We start from the raw sequence: 26,997 nt of genomic DNA on the forward strand, positions 1-26,997 counted from the left end.
TTCGGGGGCATTAACCTAAAACTCTGAAATTCTTTATTATGCGATATGCATATGTCACATTTTGTATCATTCGCCGTGTACTTCATCTCTATAAAACATTGTTCGCACCACCAACGCATTGAATACTACGGTAACAATACATCTCCGTCGTGTATAAAGATAAGCGAGCCCTCGTATATCAAGTTGTTTGTACACGTGTATGCATCATGTAAAATGTTGCTTTTTTTTAGTGTCAAATATGATTTTGAGGAAGGTAATAGGTTATATGCGGGGAGGTTGGACATGGCTACACAGATTCGCTAAACCGAAGATCAGCTTCCTCGCTCAGCCAGTTCATCCATCGTTTCAAAAAGCCGCCGTCGAATCTCGAAGATGCCGGATCACCGCTTCCGCGAGAACCGGAAAGAGTATCCGAATCGCATACAACACATAAATGTCGTTTTGCTCGAGTCATAGCCACTAATAATCGATGAATACAGTGCAGCGTACAAAATAGTCGAGAACTCAAGTTGACACTTACCGTTAAGACGGCGTTTTTCCGCTAGAAAACCTACTTGACCTTCATCGTTGGATCGCACGAGAGAAAGAAGAATGGCTTCCTTTTCTCGACCTTGGAAACCGTCAACTGTACCAATTTCAATTCCCGGCCATTTTTCGCGTACTTCGTGTATTAGGCGTGTCACTTGTGCCGCATAGGGTGTGATGACGCCAATTTGATCTTCTTGTAACCCATCCTCTATTAATCGATGTACATGTTTGACAACGAGCTCCACCTCCAGTTCGTTGGCTTTACTCTGTTCTTCCTGAGCATCGTCTGTGATTTCATGTCCCAGTCCTGTATCGCTAGTATCTATCATAACGATGGGCATATCCGTATCTTCGGATGATTGAACCTCTGGAAGATCGCTCAGGAGATGTTCTGCCACACTATCATCAGCCACGAGCTTGTTCTCATATAGTTCCCGAGAGCTGAATTCCATAATTTTGCGATGCATTCGATATTGCACAACGAGCATTTTTTTGATCTTCTTTCCGTACATCTTCAACAGTCGATCGAACATTGTCACCGTTAAATCAGACGACTGTGTTCCTTGTTTGGGTGATTTGCTTGATTTCTTGTTGAGATCTGTCGGCGATTTGACGGTCGGAGGCAATTGTAGATGATCACCCGCCTGTCATCAAATTAGGCTGTGTCAGAATAATAGAGAAAAGTTCACCGTATAACTTTATACTTACAAGGATGGCTTTTTTGCCCTTGAGCAAAGCAATCCAACATTCAGCTGATGATGAGAATCCTTTTTAGTCCAAGGTTCTTCCGGCCTATCCTATAACATGCAATCCTCACCTTCCAGTGCCTGTGTAGCTTCATCAATAATGACAACATCAAACTCACGTTTCAGCATATTTCTACTCGCGCATCTATGACGTTCAAGAATACAGTTAGCTACATACGAGATGTTTTGATCGAGGTTGAGAAATATACCCATTCAAGGTCGAAATGACGACCTGTGCTCCTTGCACGACTTCATCCACGACTTTGCGTTCTCTTGCACGATAATCTTTGCGTAAATCTTTCAAATGGTTATATAAGACGCGTCGATCGGATCGATTTCTTGTTTTTCCGACTTTCGCGAGTGTGTCGTCCATTTCGCGACGTAAATCGGCAATAATTTGTCCGGAATCACATGTGCGAGTGATAATATCCAGCGAGTGCTCGAGAACAGTTGGAAGGATACGTGCAGGATGGCCAATACGTACAAGGTTCATTCGATGACGAGCTAGTCTTTCTACGAGATTGTCTGCTCAACGATCAGAAGTGTCAGTAAACGAAAAAAATTACAATCAATTGTAGACCAGAATAACATTACCAACAGAGATATTGGAGGGACCACAAACAAGAACCCTTTTGCCCTGCACAACAGCCAGTTGACGGATGATTTCCACCAGTGTATAGGTTTTACCCGTCTATAAGAATTCACGTTGAATAAACCCATATCATGTTACGAAAATTCAGTTGCAATAAACTGTAATACCGTACCCCTACGCATCAGTCAATTACTGAACATCATGATTTATGAAATGACATATTATGCTTTACCTGGTGGACCGTGAACCAAGGCAACTTCTGGAGATCCCAAAGCAAACTTGACTGCTTCTTTTTGAGAAGCATTGAGTGTCTCATCAAAAAAGGTAATTTCTTGATCCTGCACTGCAGATGGGGCACGCAAGCCAAACAATACTTGTGCCAAGTCGGAACAACCGGATTCACCCTGCTCTTTTAAGCGCTCGAGTGCTTTCATCATTCTATTTCGATGCCCATGAGCTGTTGCTACTCTTATTTTCTTCGACTGGGTTTTCAAGGCTTACCTTTCGTAGGTGACATTATTCGCAAGTTTAACGCTGAGAAACACGTGTAAATTGATGAGATATAGATAAAGGATATTGTGCGCTTCGCTTACATCTGGCATCGTTCCTGCACCTCGGTTGGAATAGCGTCGTCGTTTTCCTGAGATAAAGCCACAGTGATTTTCGTATCGGTGACCCTCAAGACAACCCCTGACCAGTTGATTGTCTTTTTTGGCGGTTTGTCCTTCCTATACTCATCCAAGCCCACAATGTCTCCGGTAGTGAACTTGTGCGTGGGCAACGTGGAAGATTGTTTGCTGGGATTGGCAAGCTCCAGATCTATCAAACTAAAGCACAATCAGAACGTCATGAAAAAGTCTATTATTAACTAATATCCTGCTTTTCACCTTTTACCGCCCAAGCCGGTACGCATGCCTAATATATAAATCCCTTAGCTCTTGCATGTATACGGATACGTTCTTGCTGCGTCTACCTGCGATTCTCAAACCGATCAGGGCGATGCCTCGCTTCTGCAGTTGAACTGGGGTATACGAAGATAAAAGTTCGGCTGTCTCTTCGACATCGATGCGCTTCTCCTCTCGAACTAAGTTTAATTGGTGATCCAGGAAATGTTCCATAATGTATGCGCAATAAATGCTTGGACGAACAGCGAAGTTTCATGTCTGCAAAGTTCTTGGACTTGAACTCCGCTTCTGATTCAATGCTCATCTTGAAAACAAGATAAATCACTAGCCAAAAGATTCACTTTACAAAAGTTCTTATGCGAGATAACGTAGAAGAACCGATGCTGTGATAACTCCAGCTTCTTTTTTAGCTCTGAAAGTTCAATTGGTAGACTCTATCGTGCAATCGCTGGAAGTCGTTGCAAGGCATATTTCTAAGAGATGATTGTGCGAATGACTACCTTTCTTTGTTGAGAAACATTCGTCCAAGTCAATTGGATCGTTTACATGGAATTATATTTATGCTAAAGGAAAACAATCAAAGGAGAAAACTTGGTATATATAAAAATCAGCCGCCTTTTTGACGACTATTCTCAAGGATGGTTTCTCGTCATTATTCTCCATTAAACTCTTCCAACTCGTCTGTAGGTTCCAAAAGGCTGCGATGGGAATATCAACGAAATGATAAATTAAGTGACCATCACAAATATCATGAACTTTCCAATACATACCTGAGCTGATTTTGGAGTACGCAATCACCACCGTTCTCCAGATCGATGCTGTATTGGTAGAAAAACCCTTCCGATGTCACAACCATTACCTGTGGCGTTGTGCTACAGGATCGTTAGTCGTTGGTTCAAAAACAACCCAGTTTGTTGAGCTCACCTGCTAAGAGCTACTAAGCTTCGAACGCCTGTACTAGGCAACTTTAAAGATGCAAAATCTCGAGCAGGTTCCCACATCTCCGTTAAAGACTCTGGTAGATATGAACCTACGCTCCCCGCTATATTACGTCCAATATTCATGGATGACCTTCGCAACATTTGACTAGAAAGCAAGACGAAAGATGGAGGAATGAGGTCATCATCATCGGCCACCACACATATATATGTTGTTAATCTGTAGAGCCCCCTACCCAACGCTTGAACTTCTGCTGCGAGAATCACTGTGAGGCTGCGGCTCTTCATAATCTTGTGAATTTTCACTGTATCCATCTGTGCCATTGACATTGGGCGAACCCCCTGCGGATAATTTGAAAATGTGAACCGTTTCCGTATCACTTGACACACATAACAGCGTGCTGACAAGATTGAAGGCGATAGAGTATATTTTCGCTGGATACGATCCTCGTCGAAACTGGTATATTTTTGCGCCATCTGGAATCGAGAAGACTCGAATGACCGTGCCCTAAAAAATCATGCCGCTCATTAAAAATCTCCACCAACCAGCATGGTCAAATCTGTGTTCCTCCGCCGTTTACCTTTTCGCTTGAAGTCGCCAGCAGGGTACCATCTGCATTGATCGTTATACAGCTCACATGGGATTTATGCGCTTGCACGATACCAACAATGCGAAGATCCAATGCGTCGAATATTTCAACATCGCCTGTGATGTGAGAGGAAGCAGATGTTTGCTGGCGGTAGGTATAAGATGAATCAGTTACATTTCTTGAAGGGTAGGCGATATAACAGTTTTCGCTGGAGGGAGAAAGGGAACAGATGGCTTTTGATCGCAGTACGTCAGCTCCAAGTCAATCAACGGCTGATGCATCACGCGATACCTTACCTAAAGGATTAGGAGCAGTATCCAATGTATAAAGCAGCTTCATGTTGCTGATATCGTAAATAAATATTTTTTCTTCCAGCACAACAATCAGTCGTCTTCGGTTCATTTTAACGGCCAGGATGGGAGTAGGGAACGTTAACTCGCAAATAGTGGATTGTCTCTGTAGAATAGTTAAACAAGTGTGAATAAATGGTGAAATAGAGTCAAGCGAGTCTACTTACCTTGGTATTGATAATTTTCAGGTGCCGTTGTGAAAACGACTTTTGTTCAGCAGTGCCTACTAGCGCGACCAAGGAAGTACAAAAAAGCATCTCGACAATGCTAGTTCCTTCGCCGGCTATGCTCAAGATGTCAATGTCTTTGCTTTTTCAGTTAAGAAATGCAGCCTTACATTTAGAATAACATTTGCCAAACGGGTCGCAGTTGTATAATCTGTATCCGTTCTTGGTACCGACCGCTATACAGTTGAAGTCCTGGTTGAAATTGAGAAAGACGAGCTCTTTATTTGACATGTGACTGAGGTTCATGACATGCACATGGGATGACTGGAAAAGAAAAAACTGCGCTTCAAAGCTGGGCTGATGGTTATCATATCTGAAAAAGGAAAAAATTCAACCATCATCGACGTCATCAGTGTGTGTGTGCGGGAAAAGACGCATCACGTACGAGATGTCCTCATCAATGCCATCACACTTCGCTTTACTGTCTAGTGACCCTGAAGTCACAGGCAGAAATCCTAACCAGAGAATATCTCTTTCTGCGTAAGCATATCTTTCTAATATCGCGAATCCTCTGCTTAAAGGATCCACCAATATGACAGGGACCACGTAAACGGTTACAGATAAGGAAAGACAGTAGCATGCGAGTATCAGAGTGAATTGAAGCTTTCTAATTTTACGACGATGTACTTTATAAAACTGACTACCATAACAGCCAAATCAAATAAGATATGCGAGGAAGATTAATAATAAAGACTCTATAACAGTTAAGCATTGCAGCTTCAAGCTTGGTCTATGATGTTCCTAACAAAAAAAAGATAAACTATCATATCGCAAAATGCCTTCAACTTTTGAAAAATAGGTGGGACGAGACACTCACGCTGGTCTGAATATGAGAAATCCTCCTAGATTCGATTGAACCAGGCTATCATCTTGATCCCATCTTTCAAAATTTGAACGCGCACAACCTACGCTCACAAAGATGGCCATTGCATGCAACGACGCAGCACTGGAGTGAACTTGATTTATGCACTGGGTTTGCGGAGGAGTTCTAGTCAAATTATGAAGTTGCTACGCTCTTCCATTATGTGCACTAAAATATATTCGCAATGGTTGCCTAGTTGCGCGATATTAGCAAGCATCATGATTCGTTGAAACAGAAAAGGGTAGGTTTAGGATTAACTGATTGCTGATGGTATGGCAAAGGTGTGGCTATTCGCAAGTAACACATGATAAAATGCAACAATACATAATGCACTGGGTCGGATTAATGTGTATTTACAATTTACTGTCTTGCCACAACTTGAATATTATGCTTCTTTTGAAATTCCACAAATTCTTGCTCCTTGCGCTTATAAGATTGCAGTAATGATTGGATCACTTGTTGAATCTGGCGTGTAAAAATTCATTGTGTCAGAACCGCACATGCTACATGATTGTTTTACTGCTGTACTCACCCCATTATAGTTTGTTTCCAACGCGGGCAAAACCTCCTTAACTGTTCTTTCCACGAGCACGCCGCCTACCATGCGGAAGCACTTGCGCTCCGGTTCCAAAGGCGAAATGCTGTCAATGACCAATCTGCAAACATCGAAATATAGGTTATACGCCCTAATTTTACAGTTCATCCTAAGGTTGATGATGTCGTTCCGTCCTTACTTGTGCTCTTCTACTTCTGATTCCAATTCGCCAATTTTTTGAGCCACTGATTGCAGCTCATTTTTGTATTGGTTATACTATACAACATGTCAATCAAAATGAAACGGCATTCCTGTCAATTTGAGGGATCTTCCTACCTGCTGCGTAAGCTCAGCTTCTGAAGGCTTCTTATTTGACATGGCTTTTCTCGGGAACCTTTGTTCCTATCGCGTTGCCAGAATCTTTTTCACGGGGCGGAGCTTTTTTTATAGCCTTCGCGCACGTCATCAAATTACCTTACTTTGATCTTTTTTTCAACTACAGCTAACCAGGCATGCAAAAAAAGGACTCAACCAAGTGGCACTTTGACAAGACCTGATCTGTGAGAATTTGTGTCATATTACTGGCAGCGTTTACATGGCCGTCCCAATTCTAGTTCAATAAAACGATCACTGATAGTCATTATCAATTCCCTTTCAGAATTCCTTGGTTCTACTTACCAATATACCGGCCGACTTGCACTCTGAACGTAATCGACATGGTAAATAAGACCATGGCAAAATCGGGCTGCTTATTATATCAGCACCAATACTTTCAAATGAGCGACTGCAGACCTTGCTGGCTGGGTATTTGTCAACACAAACTACCAAGCTTTTCGAGGAAGAACTTTCGCAACCCCTGGGTGACTCTTTTGACGAACAATACGCTCTAGAATATTTCTTGATCACCATGCCGTACACTGATCGGGAGGGACGCGTATCGTTATGATTGGTTTAAAACTTTTTTGCGTTCCTAAAATGCTACTATCGAACTCGGCATGAACTCATATTGCGAGCTTTTTTCTTTCTCGACTGCGGCATGTGTGTGAATCTTTATGCTCCCACTGGGGGAGGGGACCTATTGGTATCGGAACATTTACTACTATTTGCGGAATATAGATCATGAATATGTTAAACTATGATGCGGGACAATGGGGACAAGGCTAAGTCTAGAAATAAACAAGGTGAGAGAGGGCGAAACAAGAAAGTGTAGATGCTTTCATGGGGAGACCACGATTAGGCTCGAGAAAAGACCAGGCAGAAAGTGGATTGTAACAAGATAACAAGCCGTACACCCGCTGTGCAATGGATGCCGCCTGCCACCGGAGGTCGCCCTCTTACATTGAGCGACTTTCGTCAGACAAAAAGCCTAACGCATACACGGCATAACCTGGGCGAGAACTCTTGACGGAACTTCGGTATATTAATGACAACCTTATGGCAATACCATGCGTCGTGATTTGTTTCTGAACACGCGCAAAGCAGCACTGGTTCCCCCCTCAGTTCCATCCCGCCCAGGCTATGATAGATCTACAAAGATGTGTGGGTATGTTGGGTATTTAAAAAAAATGAGTTAGTAAGCTCTTTGATTGATTCAAATTTTCGTCAAGATATTTTACCTTTGTTATTTGAGTTTTCGATAGCCATTGATCGCTTGACATGACTTGGATTATATGACATTGAAAAAAAGTTTGAATTAGTATACGTTCATTACATCATAGCAAAGGAAAAGAAATTGGACTTGCCTTTGAACCAAATGGTGTACCGGAAAAAAAAAGATGAATACGGACCGCCAGGTAAGCTTCTTCTTCGATGCGGAAAATAAACTTGCTTCCAGGGACAGTTAAGCGATGGATCGGTGGTGTCAGCTTGAGCAGGCAAAAAAATATTGACGTGGCCAGAAGTGACGGTAATTTCGAGCTGGATTCCAGATATCGAGAGTCCCCCGAATAAAAAGAAGAAAAACAAATAAAGTACATGATGATAAAAAAAACAATGGTCGCGTCAGTAAAAACCTCCTAAAAAACCCTGTGGGAAAAAAAGAGGAAAAGACTGCGAAAAGAATATGTACATGAAATATAAAATACAAAATACAAACTATGAACTACAAAATACAATAATCGGGAAGACATCTCGAATACCATATCATGAGAAGCAATCCAAAGGAGAGGAACATGAAGAGGACACGTAAGCATTTTTCCGATGAAAAAGAGAGCCACACCACCAACGATGACCTTTGACGTCATCCAGTTTCGCCAGATGGATGGATGGATGGCGAGAGAAAGTCAACTTGTAGCATCCAGAACTTATCAGGCGAAAAGAAACGGAAACCGGAAGCTGGAAGAAGGATGGAAGCAAAGGAGGGGTGAGTCTGTTTTGCCGGAGCAAAATCGATGGTGGACCACTCGACGCCTTACCTTTTTGAGGATTGTAGTCGATTCAACCAAGTTATATACACGGGATAAGAATGGTCTGGATAATGGATGCGGATGGGATCTTGATACAATGATAGTGAGGGTTTATCAAGCAAACAGAAAGAGAGAGAGAAAAGCAAAAGAAAAAAGATAAGAAGACAAAAATATATGATTCTCCATGGATGAAACAATAGTCACCCCACTGATGCATGAATTCATAGATCGAAGCACGTCTGCTTATGTATTATTCGATTCATTGAAAATTGAAAGAGAATGAAAGGTCATATATAGTATAACTGACAAAAAAACCAACAAATTGAATGATGCTACAGAAGAACGCCAGTCGTATCATCAACCACTTTTCTTCAAAAAGAGCTCTACTCACATTTTTATTCGAAAGACGACAATGCTCTGTTTAACCACAACTGGTACAAACGGTATCTTGCTGCTGATTGTTTCGCCTATTATCGTGAAAGTGGGCAGCGAGGCATGGTTGAAAGATGAAAAAAAGGTTTAACAGGTCCTTATAACTTAGTGTAGATCATGTGATTTACAAATTGCCCTAATTTTCCAATAGCAGTGTTGCATTTTGTAAATAGGGCGTCACAGCGTTTCGGTGTGCCAACTGGGTGTCAGAGTCGTAAATATACAGTTGAGCAAATGCAGGAGTATGGTTGTCCGTTGGCGGAAGCAGGCCACCGATCCGATGATAGATGCCTCCTTGGATGGGATAGCAGTAAGCTCCACTGCGATTGTTGGCCACTGACTCGTCAATTTGAGCACCTAGGGAAGTGAAACTGAGATTCGTGTTGTAGCCGCGGATCTGCTCACGGAAATCTCCTCCATTGTCGGTGTTGCCACGAAGAAGACGCGCAATTGTAGGAGGTGTAGGCTCCAAAGGCGGAAGCACAACGGAACCTTTGAGCACAGCAGACCTGGAACTGTGGATTAGCGATGGATCCAGACATACGCTCTTTGAGCCACATGTGTGCCTGGCAGAAATTGCACACGGCATCCATGCGTCCCAAGATATGTCTCTCTGGAAGTTCTCACTCGTTATTTCGGCCACTGTTGAGCGTTCCTGATTGTTCACTTGACAGCGTATTAGCATGATGGTCGAAATCTGCTTGGGCAACGGGCGCAGATAAAGTACGAATACGTTCCGTAGTGTCACTTCTCCAGCCAGCCTCATAGCCAATCTTGCTGGATTCAACGGGCAAGCGAAATGGTTGGAACGCTGGTGACCCAGTTGTTGGCAAGCTCTGCAACGGACTTCGCTTGGTCCTCGGTTGTAGTAATTCTACTTTGTTGGGCACGTCGAGGGTTGTTGGGGCAGTTGCGGTTGGTGGAGCGAGCATGTCCTGGCAAACTGCAAGAAGCACAATAAACGTTTGAAGATGACATTGAATTAGTTTTACAGAGGAAGAATAAGAAAGAAGAAAGGAACAGGCCTGGATAATGCAAAGCAACACGATCTCTTGCATCCGTGTATGTATCACGGTCTATCTATTCACAAAAGGAAGCACAAATCAGGAGCCATAATCCAACATCCGCTCAGATCTTATCGTAAATCATGTGATTACAACAGTTTTATCCAATCAACGTTCATTGAGTTTGAAACTACCCAATCATCAGCGGTTTTTTGTCGGCAAACAAATGTGACGGTGGAATATATCCAAATATGGCAACTCAGAGGCAAACATTTTAATAAGGTTGAGATTTTATTGCTTGAGGGTATTTATATGCTACCGAGGGTCACTGTATAAGACCGTTTAACAGGATAGTAATGGTGATCGATGATGGAACACTGGTCTCGGTCAAACTACAAACGGATCATACTAAGTTTACACCATATCTTTCTCGCATTCTCTTTATACTTACGTCTTATGAATGCGTCTAAGAGCCTCTATATAGCGCCTGAACCTTTCCATGGTTGGCACTGTAGATGGTGCTGCTTTCAGTTCCTCGTATGACGGTTGGATGTTGGCACACTCTGTTTTGCAGTTCGATTTGCGTGGCCCAGTCAAACAGCTCCGCTGTCTAAGCACAGCGAATAATGAATTACATACGAGTCGGTCTCATAAGTATCGAACAGTTTTACTTATTGATATTCAGCATTAGTAATATTGAGGACATGATTTCTTCGTTCCTTGGGGTGCAGGACTCTCTCCGTATCACAGCTTGTGATAATGGATCGCAGGCCTATCATCTCATCAATTAAGTTGTATGTGAAATGGTTTCGCAATTATCAATAGAATTAGCGGGATCAATGCCGATGACGCGGGCTGTAGAATCAAGACCGGTCGGCTCTTTTCTTAAATGATAGAGGCCTCGGGTCCAGCTGATCATGTCCGGCCGTCGCAGAAGCAAATCAAACTCCTTTTTGGACGAGGGATAAGGGGCTACATGACGACGTCGCTGAGATCATCTGAATGAGATACACAGCTCCAACTAAAGAAGAACTTGCCCCGGTCGAACTTAATGCTGGTCATCACTCCATCCGTTTCAATGCTGTTGGCGAATTGAGTGTGCTTCATGATATTGTTGTCGATATGAGCTGGATTACCAATGGTCAGATAGCAAGAGCGGATTAAAAGTACAATAAGATCAAGAAAGAAGAATATGCCGTTTATTCTTTTCAGCTCTGTGGATATTTATATTGATTAATGTTATGGTAATTAAACTCGTCTAAAAGGAAAGTTACGATCATGGTGTATAATTTTTGAGTATTATCTCCTGAGCAACAGTGTTAGACAATGATTACGATGCAATGCCGAAAAGGATAAACGTTACCTGATTGGCTAACAGAAAAAGGGCTATGACAATGAAACCAGCTGTTTTGTTTTTTATCGCAGAAAAGGACCAGGATAGTTGGTTTTCAAGGTATATCAGTCATTGTCATTACTTGTTTCCGCTTGAGAGTATCGCAACCGCTTTGGACAAACTTATCTAAGCCGAAAATCGTTTCCCATTTATCTTCTTTGAATGGCTGATTACGGTAGGATTTTCGAAAGAGCTTCTGGCGATGAAGCGTGGCAGACCGCCACGCTTCATATGCTATGATCATATCTTGCTTAGCCAAGTCACGAAATTTTCCTGTATGTTCTTTACCAATCTTCAAGCCTGCAGGTATTATGGCCTGACGCCCATGCCTCGTTCAGGAAATAGAAAACCCCCAGGCTCATTATTCGCACATATGCTGCAGAAGTGTATGTTTAACACACTACCGAAAAGTATTCGACAAGATCGTATAGTACCAATTTGATGCGATGCGACCGGAAGGAGTATCATCTATACAGAAAATCGATAAAGTTACAGTAAGCAAACTAAGAATATCGTATTCGCTGATCGATACATTACCTGTTTCGCTTCTGCAAAATAAGGCGTAACAAACGCGAAGCACTTGTTCCAAGTCAGTTCATTGTTGATGGGCGGAGATGAAAATGAACTGTTGGAATCTATCCAACGCAACAGCGTTAGATTGTTTGCATCCCTCTTTAATAAGGTATATTCTTCGGCTAATCTTCGAAGAAGTTGCTATTTTTGGGCCCATCAATACGGCATTCTTACTGTGGGAAATCTGGATCCTTACCCGGTAGGAGGTATATTCTGGTCGTAGGATTGTTGTCATTTTTATTCGACTTTGTGAGTAATTGTAGTCTCTGATCGATAGCGGCATGAAACGGTATCCTGAAGAGAAGCCTTCCGCAGCGTTCATCGTAAGGGTAAAATTCTGATCGGAGAATGTACTAGTTGCAATATGAAAGTATGAAAGAAAGAAAGAGATGCAGATATAAAAAAAAAAAAAAAAAAAAAAAAAAAAAAAAAAAAGAATCTGCGGGTTCGATCATGTTTGATGGAAGGTCAGTCACACAGAACAGTTGACGACTTTGTCGTGATTCACCATGCGACCAATCGATTATTAAGGGGGAAAACTGTAGAGTTCTGATCCCGATCAATTTGTTCACAGATACCGTTGCTGTACGTCCCCGGGTCTTTATGCATGCACTTACGATCGAGCTTCATAAGCCCAAGTAATCCATTTTAGGTTTGCTCGGATTAAGAATCACAGACCTGACGCGAAAGAACTAGATCATAAAGGAGGCCGATAAAGATGATGCTGAACCGCTTTCTGATGGGTTGAAGAAATTCAGTCTCTTTTAGGAGCTGCATGAAACCAGTTATTTCTATTTCGAAAGAACAATACATAAAGATTGTTTTTGAGCGCTTGAAAAATACTGATGTATGAACCTATCCGCAGTTGCTCCAGACTCATGAATACTACTAGCGACTGTCCGTGATTTTACTATTTTCAACCTGCGTGATATGGCTGTATTACAGAAATGTTGCCTCGTTGATGAAACTTCGTCCGAGTATCGATTTAAGCTTTTCAAAAACTGAAAATGCCGAGTTCCGCCTTGTGTTTCGTAATTCTAGATAAGTTTTAGACCCGTTTAGGCCCACTAACATGCAATGTCCAATCGTATCTCAATGCTGCAACTTCCCGGTCCGACTTTCTACTCGATGACTACCAATAACGCCGCAAGGACGCTCATCCCACGTTCATTTGTTATCACTGCCAGTTCCTGTATCCACGAATGGACGACAGAACTAGCTTTGTAATGTGTTCAAATAATTTTTTTGCTATGAGCATCATACTTACAGCAGAACGGGATGCTCTTACTTAATGCAGCGAAATTTATAAAGCCACTAAAGTTGCCTGTCGCAAGATGGCAAAAAAGAAAGCTTCAGATTTTAGGTCAAGATGTTGGCAATAAATGAATTTCTAGTGGATCGTGCTACTGAGTCCTCGCTCTCGTTCTCGTTGCCAAGTAATTCAAGGACATCGTTGAACCGAGGGCGCTCAAAAGCCTCTCGGAAAAAAGCAATTGAGGATAACGATAGTCATAGAACAGACCGTGGCAACGTCATAGTATGTTGAAAGTGGACGAACTTAAAAGTCTAAAATGGCATTTGCATACCATTTCCTGTGAAATGGGCCGACACACAGTATTCTAACTCTGGTTCATTTTGGGCCATGACAATCAACCGCTGCCATAAGTTGTTGCCAAGGGACATAATATCACTAGAGTCAAACAGTCGAACCCCACAAGAATTTCTTAACTCCGCATACAAGATGTTATTATTGAGCTTTGTCTACAGCCGTAACTTTGAATGTAGAAAAAAATGACTCACACTATCGTCTGCTTCGGGCCGTTGCGGTAACAAAATTTCTGTTCGTTTTTTTCAGTGCACTATCGCATAAGCTGATGACGATTCTTTTCAAAGGCTGTGTAACGGGTGTAAATTTAGAATGTTCGGCGAAGTGAATTCGATCACCGTTCGGCAATTTGAGGAGAAAAAAGACAAAAATTCAAAAGAGTAATTTCCGTCATACTGTCAATGCAATGTGCATATACTACTAAGAAAAATAGGGAATCGATTGACACTCATTTCCAAACAAATTTGATCTTCTTCCATGGAAAATTGTTTTTTATTTGAGGAAATGGCCTGATGGAGAGTGGAGGTATTGTCGGGCATAAATTCGGCATTTCAAAAAGTGGCGGATGCACAGAAAAGGGAGTCACACATAGAACGTTTTTCTCAGGAAGTCCAAAAAAGCTAATGTTTCAGTTACGGACAGATGACGTAAAGCTCATCGCACGCTCACCTATAGAAATTCTCTTGAACCAGGGGCCTGCGTCAGGTTCAACAGTACCACTCTTTACCCTCTATTTTACACAAAATGTTCAGAAAATCAATTACTCGTATTTCATCCGCAACCTCCCGTGTCTCTCGCCGCTTCAACTCTTATCAAAGCGGCAGTGAAGGTGCCACTGCTTCGTCCCGTGGAGGTTTTGGCGACAAGGAAAAGGCTGTTGAGAACCAGTGGGCTCGTATGCATGTAAGTTTAATTCGCTCCTTCTCTTGGGTATACATTCATTTGTTTACTGGATTGGTTCTTCAATCTAGGATTCCGAAAAGATCAAGGCTCTACGTGAGGCTTTAGCTAAGCATGAGAAGACCGCTGAATCACTCAAGAAGGACTTGGAAGAACTGCAGCAAACCGTTGGCAAGAACTCAAAGTAACCACCTATACTCTCTAAACCTCAGCTAAACTCGGTCTTGCAAGTGTACAAAATTATATAAACATATTGCTCAGCATACTCTTTCAAACATGGGACTTGGACAATGAGTCGGGAACATTGGATTTGGGGCGGGTATTTCATGGACGCGGCTGTGGGGATGGGACACACATCATCCTTGAGGATCAATCCCCCCAAAAGAGGTGATTGTTAAATAAACCACACGATGTGATGGCATGATTTTTTTGGTCCAAGCATGATCATTTCGCTATGTGTACCATAATATGTTACCATCGTAATCCATAAGTTTGGATCATTACTATACCCCTTTATTCGGATTTTTTGTCGTTTGTTTCGATGTTTTGGGTGAATAAGCGCACATACTTTATTCGCCTTTGAAGTCACAAAAATTAAAAAAATGTCAGATGATGAAAATTGGAGAAGCAGCAAATGAAAAATCAACAAGTCAAATTATGTAAGAAAAAATTGGGGAAATATAGCAGGTCAGGATAGCGAAACGTGGACCTAGTTAACTTACCCTTAAGCCTCAATAACCCTTCGTTGCCCGGCAGCACCGTGGGCACGACAGACTATGTAGTGCCATGCAGCGTGGGTCATCGTGCCAAACACGCGCGGAACAATCATTGATAAACTGTTATAAGAAATCAGTGTACGAATTTTTTATTCTCAGCATAAACGGTCTTTCAGCTTACTTTTGGTTCGACTTCCCAAAAATGAAAAATGAAAAATGAGAAATGAAAAAAGAAGAAAAAGACAACCTCTAAGGGAAAAATTCTTGAAAGGTAGGATGGAGGTTCGGGAAAAAGGCAAGAGCCTTGACAGACGCGATTTAGACTCCTGGAGACTGCCGTTACCCAGTCAATTCAAAGGGTTTCGTGAAATGCAGCAAAACATCAGCTCAATTCGCAGTAAAAAAAGAAATTAAGGGCCAATGATATATCACGATACAACAGAGCTCCAACGAACCGAACAAAGACGTTTGACAAGTTACAACGAGATGAGGAAGCGCCGTAAAAACAGGGGCGATTATGCAGGAAGCAGTCGACAAAACTGTTGAGCTTTTTGCATTAGCATGAGAAAGCCTCAAAACCATGTACATTGAAGACGGTGGAAATGGAAGAAGCCGTCTGGTGAAATTGGAGTTCCCGGTTTTATCATATCCACAAAAATTTGCATAACTGGTGGAAACGATCTTTTACCGTGGTTCACCAAGGCATCATTGAAGATCTCTTCACTTAACGCTATTTTGTTCCCCTTGGCAACGATCTATCTCTTGTATACATATTCCCAGACAACGAGGGTAAAATGAAACTGCGGAAAAAAAAGGATACGCTCTTTGGATTGTCCGATTCCATATGGCTCCTGGTCGAAGTTTGGATGGGGAGCCCATTTTCATTCAACAACGAAGCACATGACGGACCCCGCTTTTTTCAAGCTGTCGTTTCTCATCCTTATTTTTCCTTTTTTCTGTTTTTATTTCAGGAAAAATAAGGATGATCCGCTTTAAGCTTCGTGGGTCTTCAAATAGACTACTGTATATTTTTATGACATTAACATAAACGAAATCATGTCACGAAAAACAAGGTTGTTCTGAATTGAAAGTTTTCCAACTCTGATTGTTGTCCCTGGATAAAGTGATTGGCTCTACAGATTGGAACGCGACCATCCATCGGATTGAAGATGGAACTGCCCCATCCTTTTCTTGTCCTGTTCTTGCATATACTTCATTGTTTCATGTACTTTTATCACCCCGTTTCGATCTTGCAACAATAAAGGACGAATTTTTCCCAGTTGAGAATTGGATGCCCTACCATCTGGCTGCTTCCTACTTTGTGTGAGACTAGGTTGTCCTTCATTGTCATTTCTTACCCTGCCCCGCTCCTGAATGTTCAATTCTCCAACCCTCAACGATGCCACATTTTTGGGTGTCATATGCGTATCCGACCAGCCGAAGTTTTTTGAGCAACGTAGTCTTTTTTACGTTGATGGAAAAAGCACAGAAAAAGTTGCCAATGCGAGAGCCATTCTATCAAGGGTGCGTTTTCGAGAAAGCAATAGATCGTCATTTTCAAATACTACAGAGTCGTGCAGGTATAATTTGCGTAATCCTGGCCGTGGAAACCGACTCACATAGACAGGAATTACTCAAGCCATCCAATTTTGCAGTGAAAGGATCTCCAAAGTCCAATGCTGGTTGTCAAATGTTGCTATGATACAGTCATCAGGTGTGTTCTCCAAACCACGTAATAAGATCTCTCGTAAACCTGGTCGCCATGATGTGTTTTGCCATTCTCTCTCTTCGTAAATGTAAACGAGAAGACGCATATTTACTGCAATCGACCGCCAAGTATGGCAATTGTGGAGCGTGTGCTTTGAGTGTTTTCGGTAGACAGATCAAAATATGTTCAAGATCGAAACATGGCGTAACCAGCGACCGCAAATTCGTTTCAGAGTTGCTGTTGCTTTCCAGGGAGACGTAATGAGCGCAGCTTCGATTGGAAGGGAAGGCAGATATCAAAGGTTCACTTTGAGAAAGAAGGCTGAGGGAGTCCGATAAGACAAATGTTTTCAGAAAGAGAAAAGATGAACATTGGCTACAGTGCAAATTTGTAACATGCGTCAAACTTTCATGGATCAATTTTGTACAATTGATTGGCTAAACTTTACACATTTCCTTACTCAGCTTCCGAACATTGTCACCGTCCCTGTCGATCAGTATTTGGAGCACAATATCGATTTTTTTTGTCGCCGTCTTGTGCCCAAATAGTAGAGACATATCGTCGATTCACTTCACAGAAGAGGTGGAGCATGTTCGAGAGTCCTTTCCCAGAGAAATCGATTTTTCCACATGAGGCCCTAGTTGAATAAAGTGGCGCCAGAATTCGGCTGGAGCTAAGCAACGGAACCGCTCATTAGACCACAGGTACGAAAAGATGAGGATCAATATCTCTCAGAGGGATAGAAGCTACAAATTCTCAAGTACTTATCTTCCTTTTGTCCGCTATACCTGGAGCAGGGTATAATTATGATTGTGATCGCTTGGACATGATATAACATAAGGAAACGAACGGCGACCCGAATGACGGACGAAACGTGACAAACTTTAAACAGCCAAATGGACTAACTAGGTCACCAGAAAAGCTTGTGGCACCTTAGATATTACAAACCTTTTTCAAGAAGACTGTGTCAATAGGAAACTCCAAATCTTAATTCGCAGGACTGAAAGTTATGATCATACAATGGATGCTTCTCTTTCTTACCGCTCTCTAATGCATTACAAATTAAACGCATCACATTGATATTCAAGCTTACAGATTCCTAACTCGCATTTGCATGCAGTGCAAGTTTTGATTTTTGAAATCATAATCACTTTTTGGAGTTTGATCGCACAGCGTATTCTTCAAGACCCCTATTAACCTTGATTCAACTTTAAATATTTCCTTCGAATTCTGAAGCAATATAGTTTTTCTAGTACCAATTTGATCGTTCTGGTTAGTAACAGGCAGATTGAATCACAACGTTTTCAAGAACACGCAATGGAAACAGTATCGACCTTTCGTGAAGTTCCGCAAGAAATGATGCTACCCCACGCCAATCCCATCACAGGTAAAGCAATTTGACTGGATCCCAGTTCCAAACACATCACCACGATAATGCAGATTTTAAAGAATTTTTATTTTATTGCGAAGATATTTAAGTACAATGAGCATAGTATAACCCTGTCGGAGCTTGTGCAGTATCGATCGTGGTTATTCTGAATCCGTTTCAGGGTCCTTGTATCTGACGTGCGATTCTCCGAGAATGTCTTCGGCGTATTGAATGATATCAGGCTCCAGCGAACCACAATCAATCACCGTCAGCACTTTCAACGTCTGGCATTGGCCAGCAGTATGCGCACGCCAATAGCTGTGACAACCGAATATGAAACATCCACCTTCGCCAGATGCTCCAGTTTGGCCATTGTTTCCATGACTCGATCGGTCGTATGCTCAAAATCTGACAGATTAATGACTTGTAGCAAGGGGGCTTTTTCGATCAAAGCGCATACATGGCTTTTTTCAAACACCGTAGACTCTTTCAGCGATAGTTCACATAATCGAGCCACATAAAATGGCTCACATAGTGTGGAAGTCTACATCTTTCCGGTAATTCTTCCAATCTGAGAATTTCTAGACTTTCTTGCTGATTCTTGAGTGCGGCTTCAATAACTTTATCTGGCGTTTCCTCCAATTGTGTTATCATAAACTCACGGAGTCCCGGTCCCGCTCTTGTGTTTCGCGAATAAATCTTGTCATAAAGTGGGCTACTTCGGTACATGAAGGGGGGGGGGGGGCATCAATATTGATGCTTTCCATATGCGGACAACATGCTTTGAGTAATCGAAAGAGGCATGAGGCGTTGCTGCTGTCCTTATGGCATAAATAAAACTGTCGAAGGTCAGGACACGCGGCCACCAATAATCCGAAAACTGTGTAGTAATGAGGTGGTGTAAGGAGTACATGCTCAGAGATATTGAGCGAATTTTGAGTAGTGAGGGGAATGGCGAAGAGAATATCCAAGCTTGACTCATTGATTTGTGGTCTTCGCAATCGATAATCGATAAGTCTATCAAGGTATGCTGCGTGTAGAGGATTAAAAGAATCATTGTGTGCATCTCTATATAGCAGTCCTCCAGCATCAACTGCGTAATGTGGCTGGCGATATAACAGAGCCTTCGAAGAAGAAAGACAGAATGTGGCACTTGACAATCGAATAGATCTGTGAAATATGCAGTCAACTTGGTAAATTTCTTTCTGTCATTTGTTGATTAAATCAAGTACTTTTTACTTGCCAATTTTTCGGGTATTTTTGCACGAGTATTTGCAGGATTTTTTCCATCTCCTCACCTTGGTAATCAGACGCGTGGAAATCAGAAAGGCATCGTAAATTTGCATTATACAGGAAGCGGGAAGAGTCAAAGAACGTTGAGGATCAAAACCAAAGCCGAGGTCTTCCCAACCCCAGCTCATAACAAAATAGTGCCATGTCTTGGATACTGCAGAGCATTGAACGGGCATTTCACTGAAGGATAAGTACGAAAAGATAACTCTCAGTATTTCCTGAGGTAATAAAGACACGAAATTTTGGAGGTTGATTTTGCGTCTGGCGGATGATTCCGGTAGAGGGATCCGTTTATTTTTCTTCTATTTTAGGATAAAATGACACCTAAGCCGATAAAGGCTGACCATTTTGATGTCGGCGTTGCATACGACCGGAGAATGTCTTATTATAGTGTTACGCACATGTGGCAACTTTTGTGGACTCGTCCGTATTTACATCGATGTTTTTAGAATTGAGCTGATACATAGCGGTGAGCAGATGTAGTGGCAAGTGTTCACATACTACGAATTTCGTCGTCGTCACCGCCTGTAAAATATTTTTCATTCATAACCGCATGTACCGTAAATGAACAATACAACTCTTCACTCAAATAGTAAAGGCAAGTGAACAGAAGTTCTCGATCATGGATGATGCCACCTTTCAATTCTGATATCATCCGGTCCCTATTTTTCCTGTACTTCGACTTATCCTAAAGAATGGTATCACGATTCTTGATTGCTTCCTGTCATTCCGTGGAACACTGTTCTCTTTCTCTCTTTTTTTGTCTACTGTGCATTGCAGCTGATGTTTTGAGGCCTCCTTATTCGGATGCAAGAGACCACAAAAGCTTCTTGTAGTACCGCGTCTAGGTTTACATTTGGTTTGAAGACATGAAAAGTTTTTTGTTTGCTTCTTTGAGTTCTGCTCTATTACCACTCCCCACCCTTATTTTTTGGTACATCGCAGCTAATGCGATGATACTTTTCACGAGATTTCCCAACAGTGACTGGCTCAACAGCAGTCCATCAAAAAAGTCTATAAATGGACATCCCACCGCGTCTGCCAAAGTTCTTTCCTTTTCCCCGAACCTCCATTCTACCTTTCAAGCTCATCTTTTTCTCCGAGGTTGTCTTTTTTTTTTGCATTGAACTGAAAGTAAGCTCAAGGCTGTTGATCCTTTAAGAATAGAAATTTGTAATTCTAAATATGATTTTCCTATAATTGATTTATTCAACTGGCCGACCATCGACGGTTCCGGCGCGTGCTCTCCACGTTCGACAAGCGCTGAACAGTACTGCGTAGTCCGTCCTGGCCCACTTGGTTGGTTTTTCCGGGAAACGAAGGCCTGTAGATGTTGCAGGTAATCCAGCTGCATTCAACATTTTTTGTTATATAGTCATACTGACTTGCTCTTTTTCTATTTTCGTCTGTCTGACCACATTTTTTGACTTATGCTCTTTTTCCCAATTTGTTTCGTTCAATCTGATTTCTCTTTGGTTGTTTCTCCATTTTTTTTATTGGTCATTTGAACACCCATTTTTTTGTGACTTCAAAGTTGAATAAACTGTAGAGGGATCAACGTTGATTGTGCTGCTTGGGACATGTGTGGCAGAAAGAAAGAAATCAATGCTTCATTATTGTGGGAAAACGGTTTAAGTAGCATAAGATTCGGATTTACACTTCGCATATAGTCTAATGAGTTCGGCCATCAATTGCAGTACCAGTCCAGAAGCCCAGTGCTCAAAATGACAGAGGAAAAAAAGAAAAGGTTAGGGGATGGGTTATCCGAGAGCAGACAGATAACAAACAATGCGAATAACAAGACAGTCTATATGATGTGGTCAAGCGGAGGAGGAACGGAAAAAAATGTCAAGTCAGGATGGCAGTACTTTTGATTAGTAATTGTATCTGTTGGTCGCAGACGGGCCTTTGTTGCCCGGAGGAATCATGCGAGTACGCAGTATTGTATTATTTAGCGATGGTCAATATGCTGAGCACGCGCCGGAACCATTGTTGGTCGGTAGTATGGCTTTTCTCCACATCAAATATGGAATAACGAATATACCTAGTCTTCTTTACTCTCAGTGATGACTGAGCACATTTGTGTTCCAATCAGAAAGACACATTAACGAAAGAGAATTCAGCAAAGGAAAAGAAGAAAAAAAAAACTTTGATAGGCTCGATGTTTCCTATTTTCTACAGGACTTATTTCATACTAAATATCATTAAAGGGGTTGTTTCAAGAATTCCTACCGAGAATATCAACACTGATGTGTGTATTGGTCCGCGAATTGCGTGGTTTCCTTGACTACGATAATCAAAATTGGATTTGGCGATAAAGCTCTGTTATTTACTGTTATGCTTGGTGATAAAATCCTCGCCCTGCCGCGAAGCTCGCGGTGTAGAACATTTTCTCCATAATTCAACCTTGTTTTTATTGACTTGAATGGTTGAAGAGAACTTGGGGATAAGGCTATGAAAAAAGGGACCAATCAACCAAATAGTAGATGGATAGTGGTCTCACTCTTCCAGAGACTACAAATGCTACTGAAAAGTATCCTGTATTCATTTTCGATGGTTGAAAGCGTAAACTTAAGACAATGCCGAGAAATACAGGGACATTGCGGTAATAAGCAGCTCGACCATTTTTTCCTTTCGGTCAATATCACAGTTTTTAAGCGAAAGACTGCATGGTTCTTTATTTTATTCCCCAAACGACTGTGAAAGAAAAGGATCAATGTTACCCATCTCCAAATGATGAGCACCTGCGAGCTTCCGTGGACTGGTTACTTAATACTAATTATATTCAGGCATCTTCATCGCGTGATTGAAAACGCAAAGGTGAACCTCTTCACTGACCGTCGCTGAGCCTGCGATCTAGTGCCAAAAGCAGTCACGCTCCGGCAGAACGGCTCGAACTGTGCATTTTCACAGAACAGCACCCCTCGGACAAATCGACGGACCCACTTGAGGACAATGGTTCGCTGAACAGAGGCAATCCTTCTTTCCTAATCGGCTTAACAATGGTATGTGATGTGGATGATGAGCATCAACAGAGCGGGGATGGTCGATCATAGATAACAAACATGAATATAAACGGATGGATGAACGATGATACCGCATTTTTATCGGATGAGCAACGAATTATTAAAACTACCTTTTGTTCTTTGAATAGGGTATCGACCTTAAGCATCATCACGTAAAGAACACTAACCGCACTGCTCCCAAGTCGGACAACGTCTACTTGGCATTGTTGGTCAAGGTAATTCAAAGCGATACGTCTCCGTCAACCGAAGAAAGTGCAAGGAACGTGAATTGATGATTTTTGTGATCATAAAATGATAGCTTTACCGCTTCCTTGCCCGCCGTACCGACGCCCAGTTCAACAAAGTCGTTTTGAAGCGTCTCTTTATGTCTCGTATCAACCGTCCTCCCGTCACCATCTCTCGCTTGGCTCAGAATGCCAAGGACGGAAAGACCATTGTCGTTGTTGGCACCGTCACTGATGATTCTCGTCTGCTCGAAGTGCCCAAGCTTTCCGTTGCTGCTCTTCGTTTCACCAAGACCGCCAAGGCCCGCATCTTGAAGGCTGGTGGTGAAGTTTTGACCTTGGATCAGTTGGCTCTCCGTGCCCCCACCGGTTCCAACACCATCTTGGTTCGTGGTGCCAAGAACAGCCGTGAAGCCGTTAAGCATTTCGGTATGGGTCCTCACAAGAACAAGAAGCCCTATGTTCGTTCCAAGGGCCGCAAATTTGAGCGTGCTCGTGGTAAGCGTGCCAGCCGTGGCTTCAAGGTTTAAATTACATTTTCTGTACCATGTTGATACGTGTCATAAAAGCCAATTTCCTTTCATTCAAATGGAAAAACGTGAGGCGGTGTTGGCAATGTTATCTCGAGTGGATGTGTTGTTATTGTATACGAGAAAAGGACGACAATTTTGGACGAAGACAAGCAGCATAGGCTGGGATTGGGTGCGTCGCTCGGATTGATGCCAACTACCTCTTTGCTTGTATTGATGGGTCTGTGGATGCCATAGCTCGTTTGTATGAGATTCATGGAAAATAGGAAGATTTGGGAGGAGGGAGGAAGAAGGGCCGCTCAGAGACCAGTGTATCTCTTTGTGGGGTTGCCAACATGGGATTACAAACTTTGGGATTTGGGTCTCATCGCAAACAGATATTTATTCATGTGGTGTGGGCTGATGCTGATCTCGGGGTAATTAACATGCACCGCGTCCTTCAATCCACAGCAATGCTGATGCAGGACGCATCCAAGTTGCATAAACTTATCGATGGATATCGGAGCATTCGCGTGGTTGCGTGGTGATGACTCGTTGCTACAAGAATTTTTTTTTAAACCTGAGCATAACACAATGCCATGCTCAAGGCGTTGCTAGGGTCGATACGCTTTCGTCAAAACGTGGATGGGCAACTGTTGTTCAACGAATAAAAAATGCTAACCTACACCATAATCGACCGAGTAAAAACTGATTTGGTAGAACAAAAGAGGGGGGATAGAGATTATGAAACAAAAACAAAAAAAGAAAATGGAATCATTCATGATTACGCGTATCTACTTTCAAATGCAATCTGCAGGTTCGGTTACACCCATAGCATAGGACATTGAATCATTTGTATGATGGCTGACGGCTGTTGGTATTGCGAATCGCTGATGCGCTTGTTGTACGTTTGGCTCAGACGACTGGATGTAATTATTAGGTGTATGAGGACTATGTGGGCTATACATGCTTGCGGCTTCATCATCGGATAAGAAGGCATTCGGATTCGGACTTGGCGGTAGAGGTGTATTAACAGCAGATTGATAGGCGCTCAATGAAGATGGTGATACAGGTTGATGATTGGTGTCCATCGAGTGGAAAGGTATGTTCATGTTCAAGGGTGATGATGGATGAATGTTTTGTGTTTGAACTGTCAAAGGCGGTGGTCTGTTTGGGTGCGTAGCGGTGGATCCGGATGAATGAGAGGTTGGAGACGGTGACGGTCTTGTTGGCTGTCCTTCCATTGACATGTAAAGTGTTTGTAATTGTTGTTGTTGCGTATGAACATCGGGCGAAGTCACATAAATGGAAGGCGGCCTTTCAGAGTCCACTTTGGAATCATAGGCTTCAAAGGTGTAATCGGAAGGCAATTGTACTATTTTTGCAGACGTCGCAATGGTTCACGAAGATGAATGGTCAGTAATCTCAATCATGAATGAATCCCAGATGGGCATCGACTCACGTGGTGCCCCATATTGTTGTGCTAAAAAGTCCATCATACTCTTTAGCATATACTGCTGCTGAGCTTGCCTTCGTCTTGTTTCTGAAAGTTCCTTCATTACTTGTGAAAAGTTTTCTTGCAATTGCCCCAATTGTTGCATCATTTCGGAATGCGCCACTTGCATCATGGTCATGTGAGAATTCATATCGCCGGTATCTCGTCGAACAACATCGTTATCCAAGGCCTTGCGTTTGATTTCGTCCAACAAGTCGGCTCTTCCCCTTAAAAATTTGGGATGAGAAAACTCCCAAATCTGGTTCTCTGCCAGAGTACGATGACCACGCGGTGACTTGTTCACTTTATGGAAACCATACCTTACACATTGGGTCACGGTAAGCAAAGCGGGTCTCTTTTTTGTTCAAATTCATGGCAACTTACATGTTCAATTGCCGTACGAAACTACTAAAGTTATTATGCTTGAAATGCTTTGGTAAAACATCTCGTGAAAAGTCGGTAATGTTGCAAACAATGAACGATGTGCCGGTATATGTCCAAGCAATCAGATGCTGGTATTGTTTATCAACCACCATACTACATGATGATGAAAGGCATCAGTAAAGCAGAAACAAAAGGCCAGGCCCATGGCCAGTAAAAGCGGAGAGTTCCATTACTTGTAAAGCTTATGTACAAAGGTATTGTTGGCATTGGATTTCGTTACGGGTTGGGTAGATGGAGGCTGTAGTGACATTTGTTGCGAAAACTGATTCTGAAGCTGGTCCCAGGACGAAGAGTCGCCTGGCGTCATGTAAGGTGAGCTGATGGGAGACGCCAAAGGCGAGCTCAGAGGAGACCCTGAAGAAACTGAGCTATTATTGAACATGGCTTGTGGCGATATGCCGATAGACGACTGAGATGAGGTCTTTCTATGGTTCATAATAGTATTGGAAAATGAAATTAAAAAAAAAACAAAAGCCTTTGTTCAACGGGATTGTCAAGGTCACGCATCGTATGTTGAAAAAAGAAAGTGGAGAATTGAGAGCCCGACATTGAGATCTAAAAATACATTGCTGTGGAGAAGAGAATCGAATTGGCTATTAGGTTCTTGGCAAACCCCATTCTGCACGCACCGTTTCCAAAAATCAAGGCATCAATAGCGAGTATTTCAAGGTGGCCCTTTGGCCAGCAAATAATTTTGTGTGCATCAATCCCCCAAAAAAATTCGCTTGTCTAGAGACGATCGCTGTCCACTGGCACTGTATCAGTCAACCCATCCATGCACTGTTGATGAATGTCAACTATGTTTTTTCTTCCTTTTTGTTTCCCCTACCTAGACTGAGTGCCTTGCAATATGGTGTGCCCTCATCCAATGCGCTTTTTTACTATTTTTCAGACGAGATACTCGGATAGGAAAAGGTTCGTTTCCTACGTAGCGAATAGTTTAAAATGATCAACTCTGTCCGTCACAGGTACCCGTACACTTTTTATTCGTGCTGGGTACACTATGGCTACTTTAGCACGCTGTTCAATAGATATACCACACTTGAAAGTACATGATACTCCATAATAGATGACCGGTATTTACAAGGCATGAAGAATACTGGCCAAAAAGTGTCAAGAAGTAATTGAAAGGAAATACTCAACCATGGTAGTGATAGTGTCACCGTTGTGAAGCTAATTCTTTTTTTCGCAGGCAGACGGAGCAAATAAAGATTGCATTATCCTCGATGCCGAATCCCGGATGGATCAGCAGTTTTTGTTCCGATCCCTGCGTATGCGACTGAACCGCGGCTCAACTCGCTTTCGTATACAGGATTTAGGCACATATCTCGACGACACTCGTGCTGCTAAGTCTGGTCCAATTGCTGCAATTCATTTTATGTGATAAATTTTTCGCATTCAAATTCTCTTGTAATAAAAAACGATACCATATTTGCATAACACTTTAATACCGTAAATGGTGACAATGATTTCGATTTTCTTTCCTTGCTTCATCTCTCCCATGGTTGCCTGTGATTCATTTTTTTGCCACTGCTGCGTTGTCCTTGTCTCCTTGACATAAAAGGCTGCCACCCATAATCCAACACTTTCAGATTGTCTCCGCTCTCACACAAATGCCGCTGGGAAA

General features: G+C 42.3%; 8 protein-coding genes across 8 annotated transcripts; 2 read left to right on the forward strand and 6 right to left on the reverse strand.

Moving 5' to 3' along the window:
- Nucleotides 1-286: 286 nt before the first annotated feature.
- BYT42DRAFT_504283 (P-loop containing nucleoside triphosphate hydrolase protein) lies at nucleotides 287-2,779 on the reverse strand (the record flags this gene model as incomplete). Its single annotated transcript, XM_051564960.1, has 10 exons — nucleotides 287-459; nucleotides 521-1,172; nucleotides 1,237-1,280; nucleotides 1,346-1,419; nucleotides 1,484-1,802; nucleotides 1,869-1,965; nucleotides 2,039-2,040; nucleotides 2,099-2,304; nucleotides 2,460-2,693; nucleotides 2,754-2,779. 10 exons carry the CDS (start codon nucleotides 2,777-2,779, stop codon nucleotides 287-289), a joined length of 1,827 nt encoding a protein of 608 aa, XP_051419184.1.
- Nucleotides 2,780-3,240: 461 nt separating this feature from the next.
- Nucleotides 3,241-5,142, reverse strand: BYT42DRAFT_587032 (WD40-repeat-containing domain protein). Its single transcript, XM_051570134.1, has 8 exons — nucleotides 4,987-5,142; nucleotides 4,817-4,932; nucleotides 4,596-4,755; nucleotides 4,291-4,532; nucleotides 3,946-4,217; nucleotides 3,696-3,857; nucleotides 3,542-3,643; nucleotides 3,241-3,469 (listed from the first exon to the last, which is right to left on the reverse strand). Exons 1-8 carry the CDS (start codon nucleotides 5,120-5,122, stop codon nucleotides 3,424-3,426), a joined length of 1,236 nt encoding a protein of 411 aa, XP_051419185.1. The 5' UTR covers nucleotides 5,123-5,142; the 3' UTR covers nucleotides 3,241-3,423.
- A 956-nt stretch (nucleotides 5,143-6,098) lies between these two features.
- BYT42DRAFT_504535 (Prefoldin beta-like protein) lies at nucleotides 6,099-6,651 on the reverse strand (the record flags this gene model as incomplete). Its single annotated transcript, XM_051564977.1, has 4 exons — nucleotides 6,099-6,203; nucleotides 6,271-6,394; nucleotides 6,473-6,549; nucleotides 6,610-6,651. The coding sequence occupies 4 exons, from the start codon at nucleotides 6,649-6,651 to the stop codon at nucleotides 6,099-6,101; spliced, it is 348 nt and encodes a 115-aa protein (XP_051419186.1).
- A 4,750-nt stretch (nucleotides 6,652-11,401) lies between these two features.
- Nucleotides 11,402-12,466, reverse strand: BYT42DRAFT_587064 (uncharacterized protein). The gene is made up of 3 exons (XM_051570135.1): nucleotides 12,277-12,466; nucleotides 12,045-12,221; nucleotides 11,402-11,975 (listed from the first exon to the last, which is right to left on the reverse strand). The coding sequence occupies exons 1-3, from the start codon at nucleotides 12,400-12,402 to the stop codon at nucleotides 11,817-11,819; spliced, it is 462 nt and encodes a 153-aa protein (XP_051419187.1). The 5' UTR covers nucleotides 12,403-12,466; the 3' UTR covers nucleotides 11,402-11,816.
- A 1,816-nt stretch (nucleotides 12,467-14,282) lies between these two features.
- On the forward strand, nucleotides 14,283-15,048 carry BYT42DRAFT_587066 (uncharacterized protein). Its single transcript, XM_051570136.1, has 2 exons — nucleotides 14,283-14,589; nucleotides 14,658-15,048. Exons 1-2 carry the CDS (start codon nucleotides 14,431-14,433, stop codon nucleotides 14,772-14,774), a joined length of 276 nt encoding a protein of 91 aa, XP_051419188.1. The 5' UTR covers nucleotides 14,283-14,430; the 3' UTR covers nucleotides 14,775-15,048.
- A 3,492-nt stretch (nucleotides 15,049-18,540) lies between these two features.
- Nucleotides 18,541-19,108, reverse strand: BYT42DRAFT_618091 (uncharacterized protein; the record flags this gene model as incomplete). The annotated part of the gene is made up of 3 exons (XM_051572246.1): nucleotides 18,541-18,663; nucleotides 18,726-18,817; nucleotides 18,928-19,108. The coding sequence occupies 3 exons, from the start codon at nucleotides 19,106-19,108 to the stop codon at nucleotides 18,541-18,543; spliced, it is 396 nt and encodes a 131-aa protein (XP_051419189.1).
- Nucleotides 19,109-22,665: 3,557 nt separating this feature from the next.
- BYT42DRAFT_539918 (60S ribosomal protein L18-A) lies at nucleotides 22,666-23,524 on the forward strand. Its single transcript, XM_051565532.1, has 3 exons — nucleotides 22,666-22,677; nucleotides 22,827-22,913; nucleotides 22,997-23,524. The coding sequence occupies exons 1-3, from the start codon at nucleotides 22,675-22,677 to the stop codon at nucleotides 23,450-23,452; spliced, it is 546 nt and encodes a 181-aa protein (XP_051419190.1). The 5' UTR covers nucleotides 22,666-22,674; the 3' UTR covers nucleotides 23,453-23,524.
- Nucleotides 23,525-24,231: 707 nt separating this feature from the next.
- BYT42DRAFT_618093 (HSF-type DNA-binding-domain-containing protein) lies at nucleotides 24,232-25,806 on the reverse strand (the record flags this gene model as incomplete). The annotated part of the gene is made up of 4 exons (XM_051572247.1): nucleotides 24,232-24,806; nucleotides 24,894-25,246; nucleotides 25,311-25,463; nucleotides 25,544-25,806. 4 exons carry the CDS (start codon nucleotides 25,804-25,806, stop codon nucleotides 24,232-24,234), a joined length of 1,344 nt encoding a protein of 447 aa, XP_051419191.1.
- Nucleotides 25,807-26,997: the final 1,191 nt, after the last annotated feature.

This window comes from Radiomyces spectabilis (genome assembly GCF_025331425.1).
Source record: "Radiomyces spectabilis strain NRRL 2753 chromosome Unknown BYT42scaffold_15, whole genome shotgun sequence".
Lineage (NCBI taxonomy): Eukaryota > Fungi > Mucoromycota > Mucoromycetes > Mucorales > Radiomycetaceae > Radiomyces > Radiomyces spectabilis.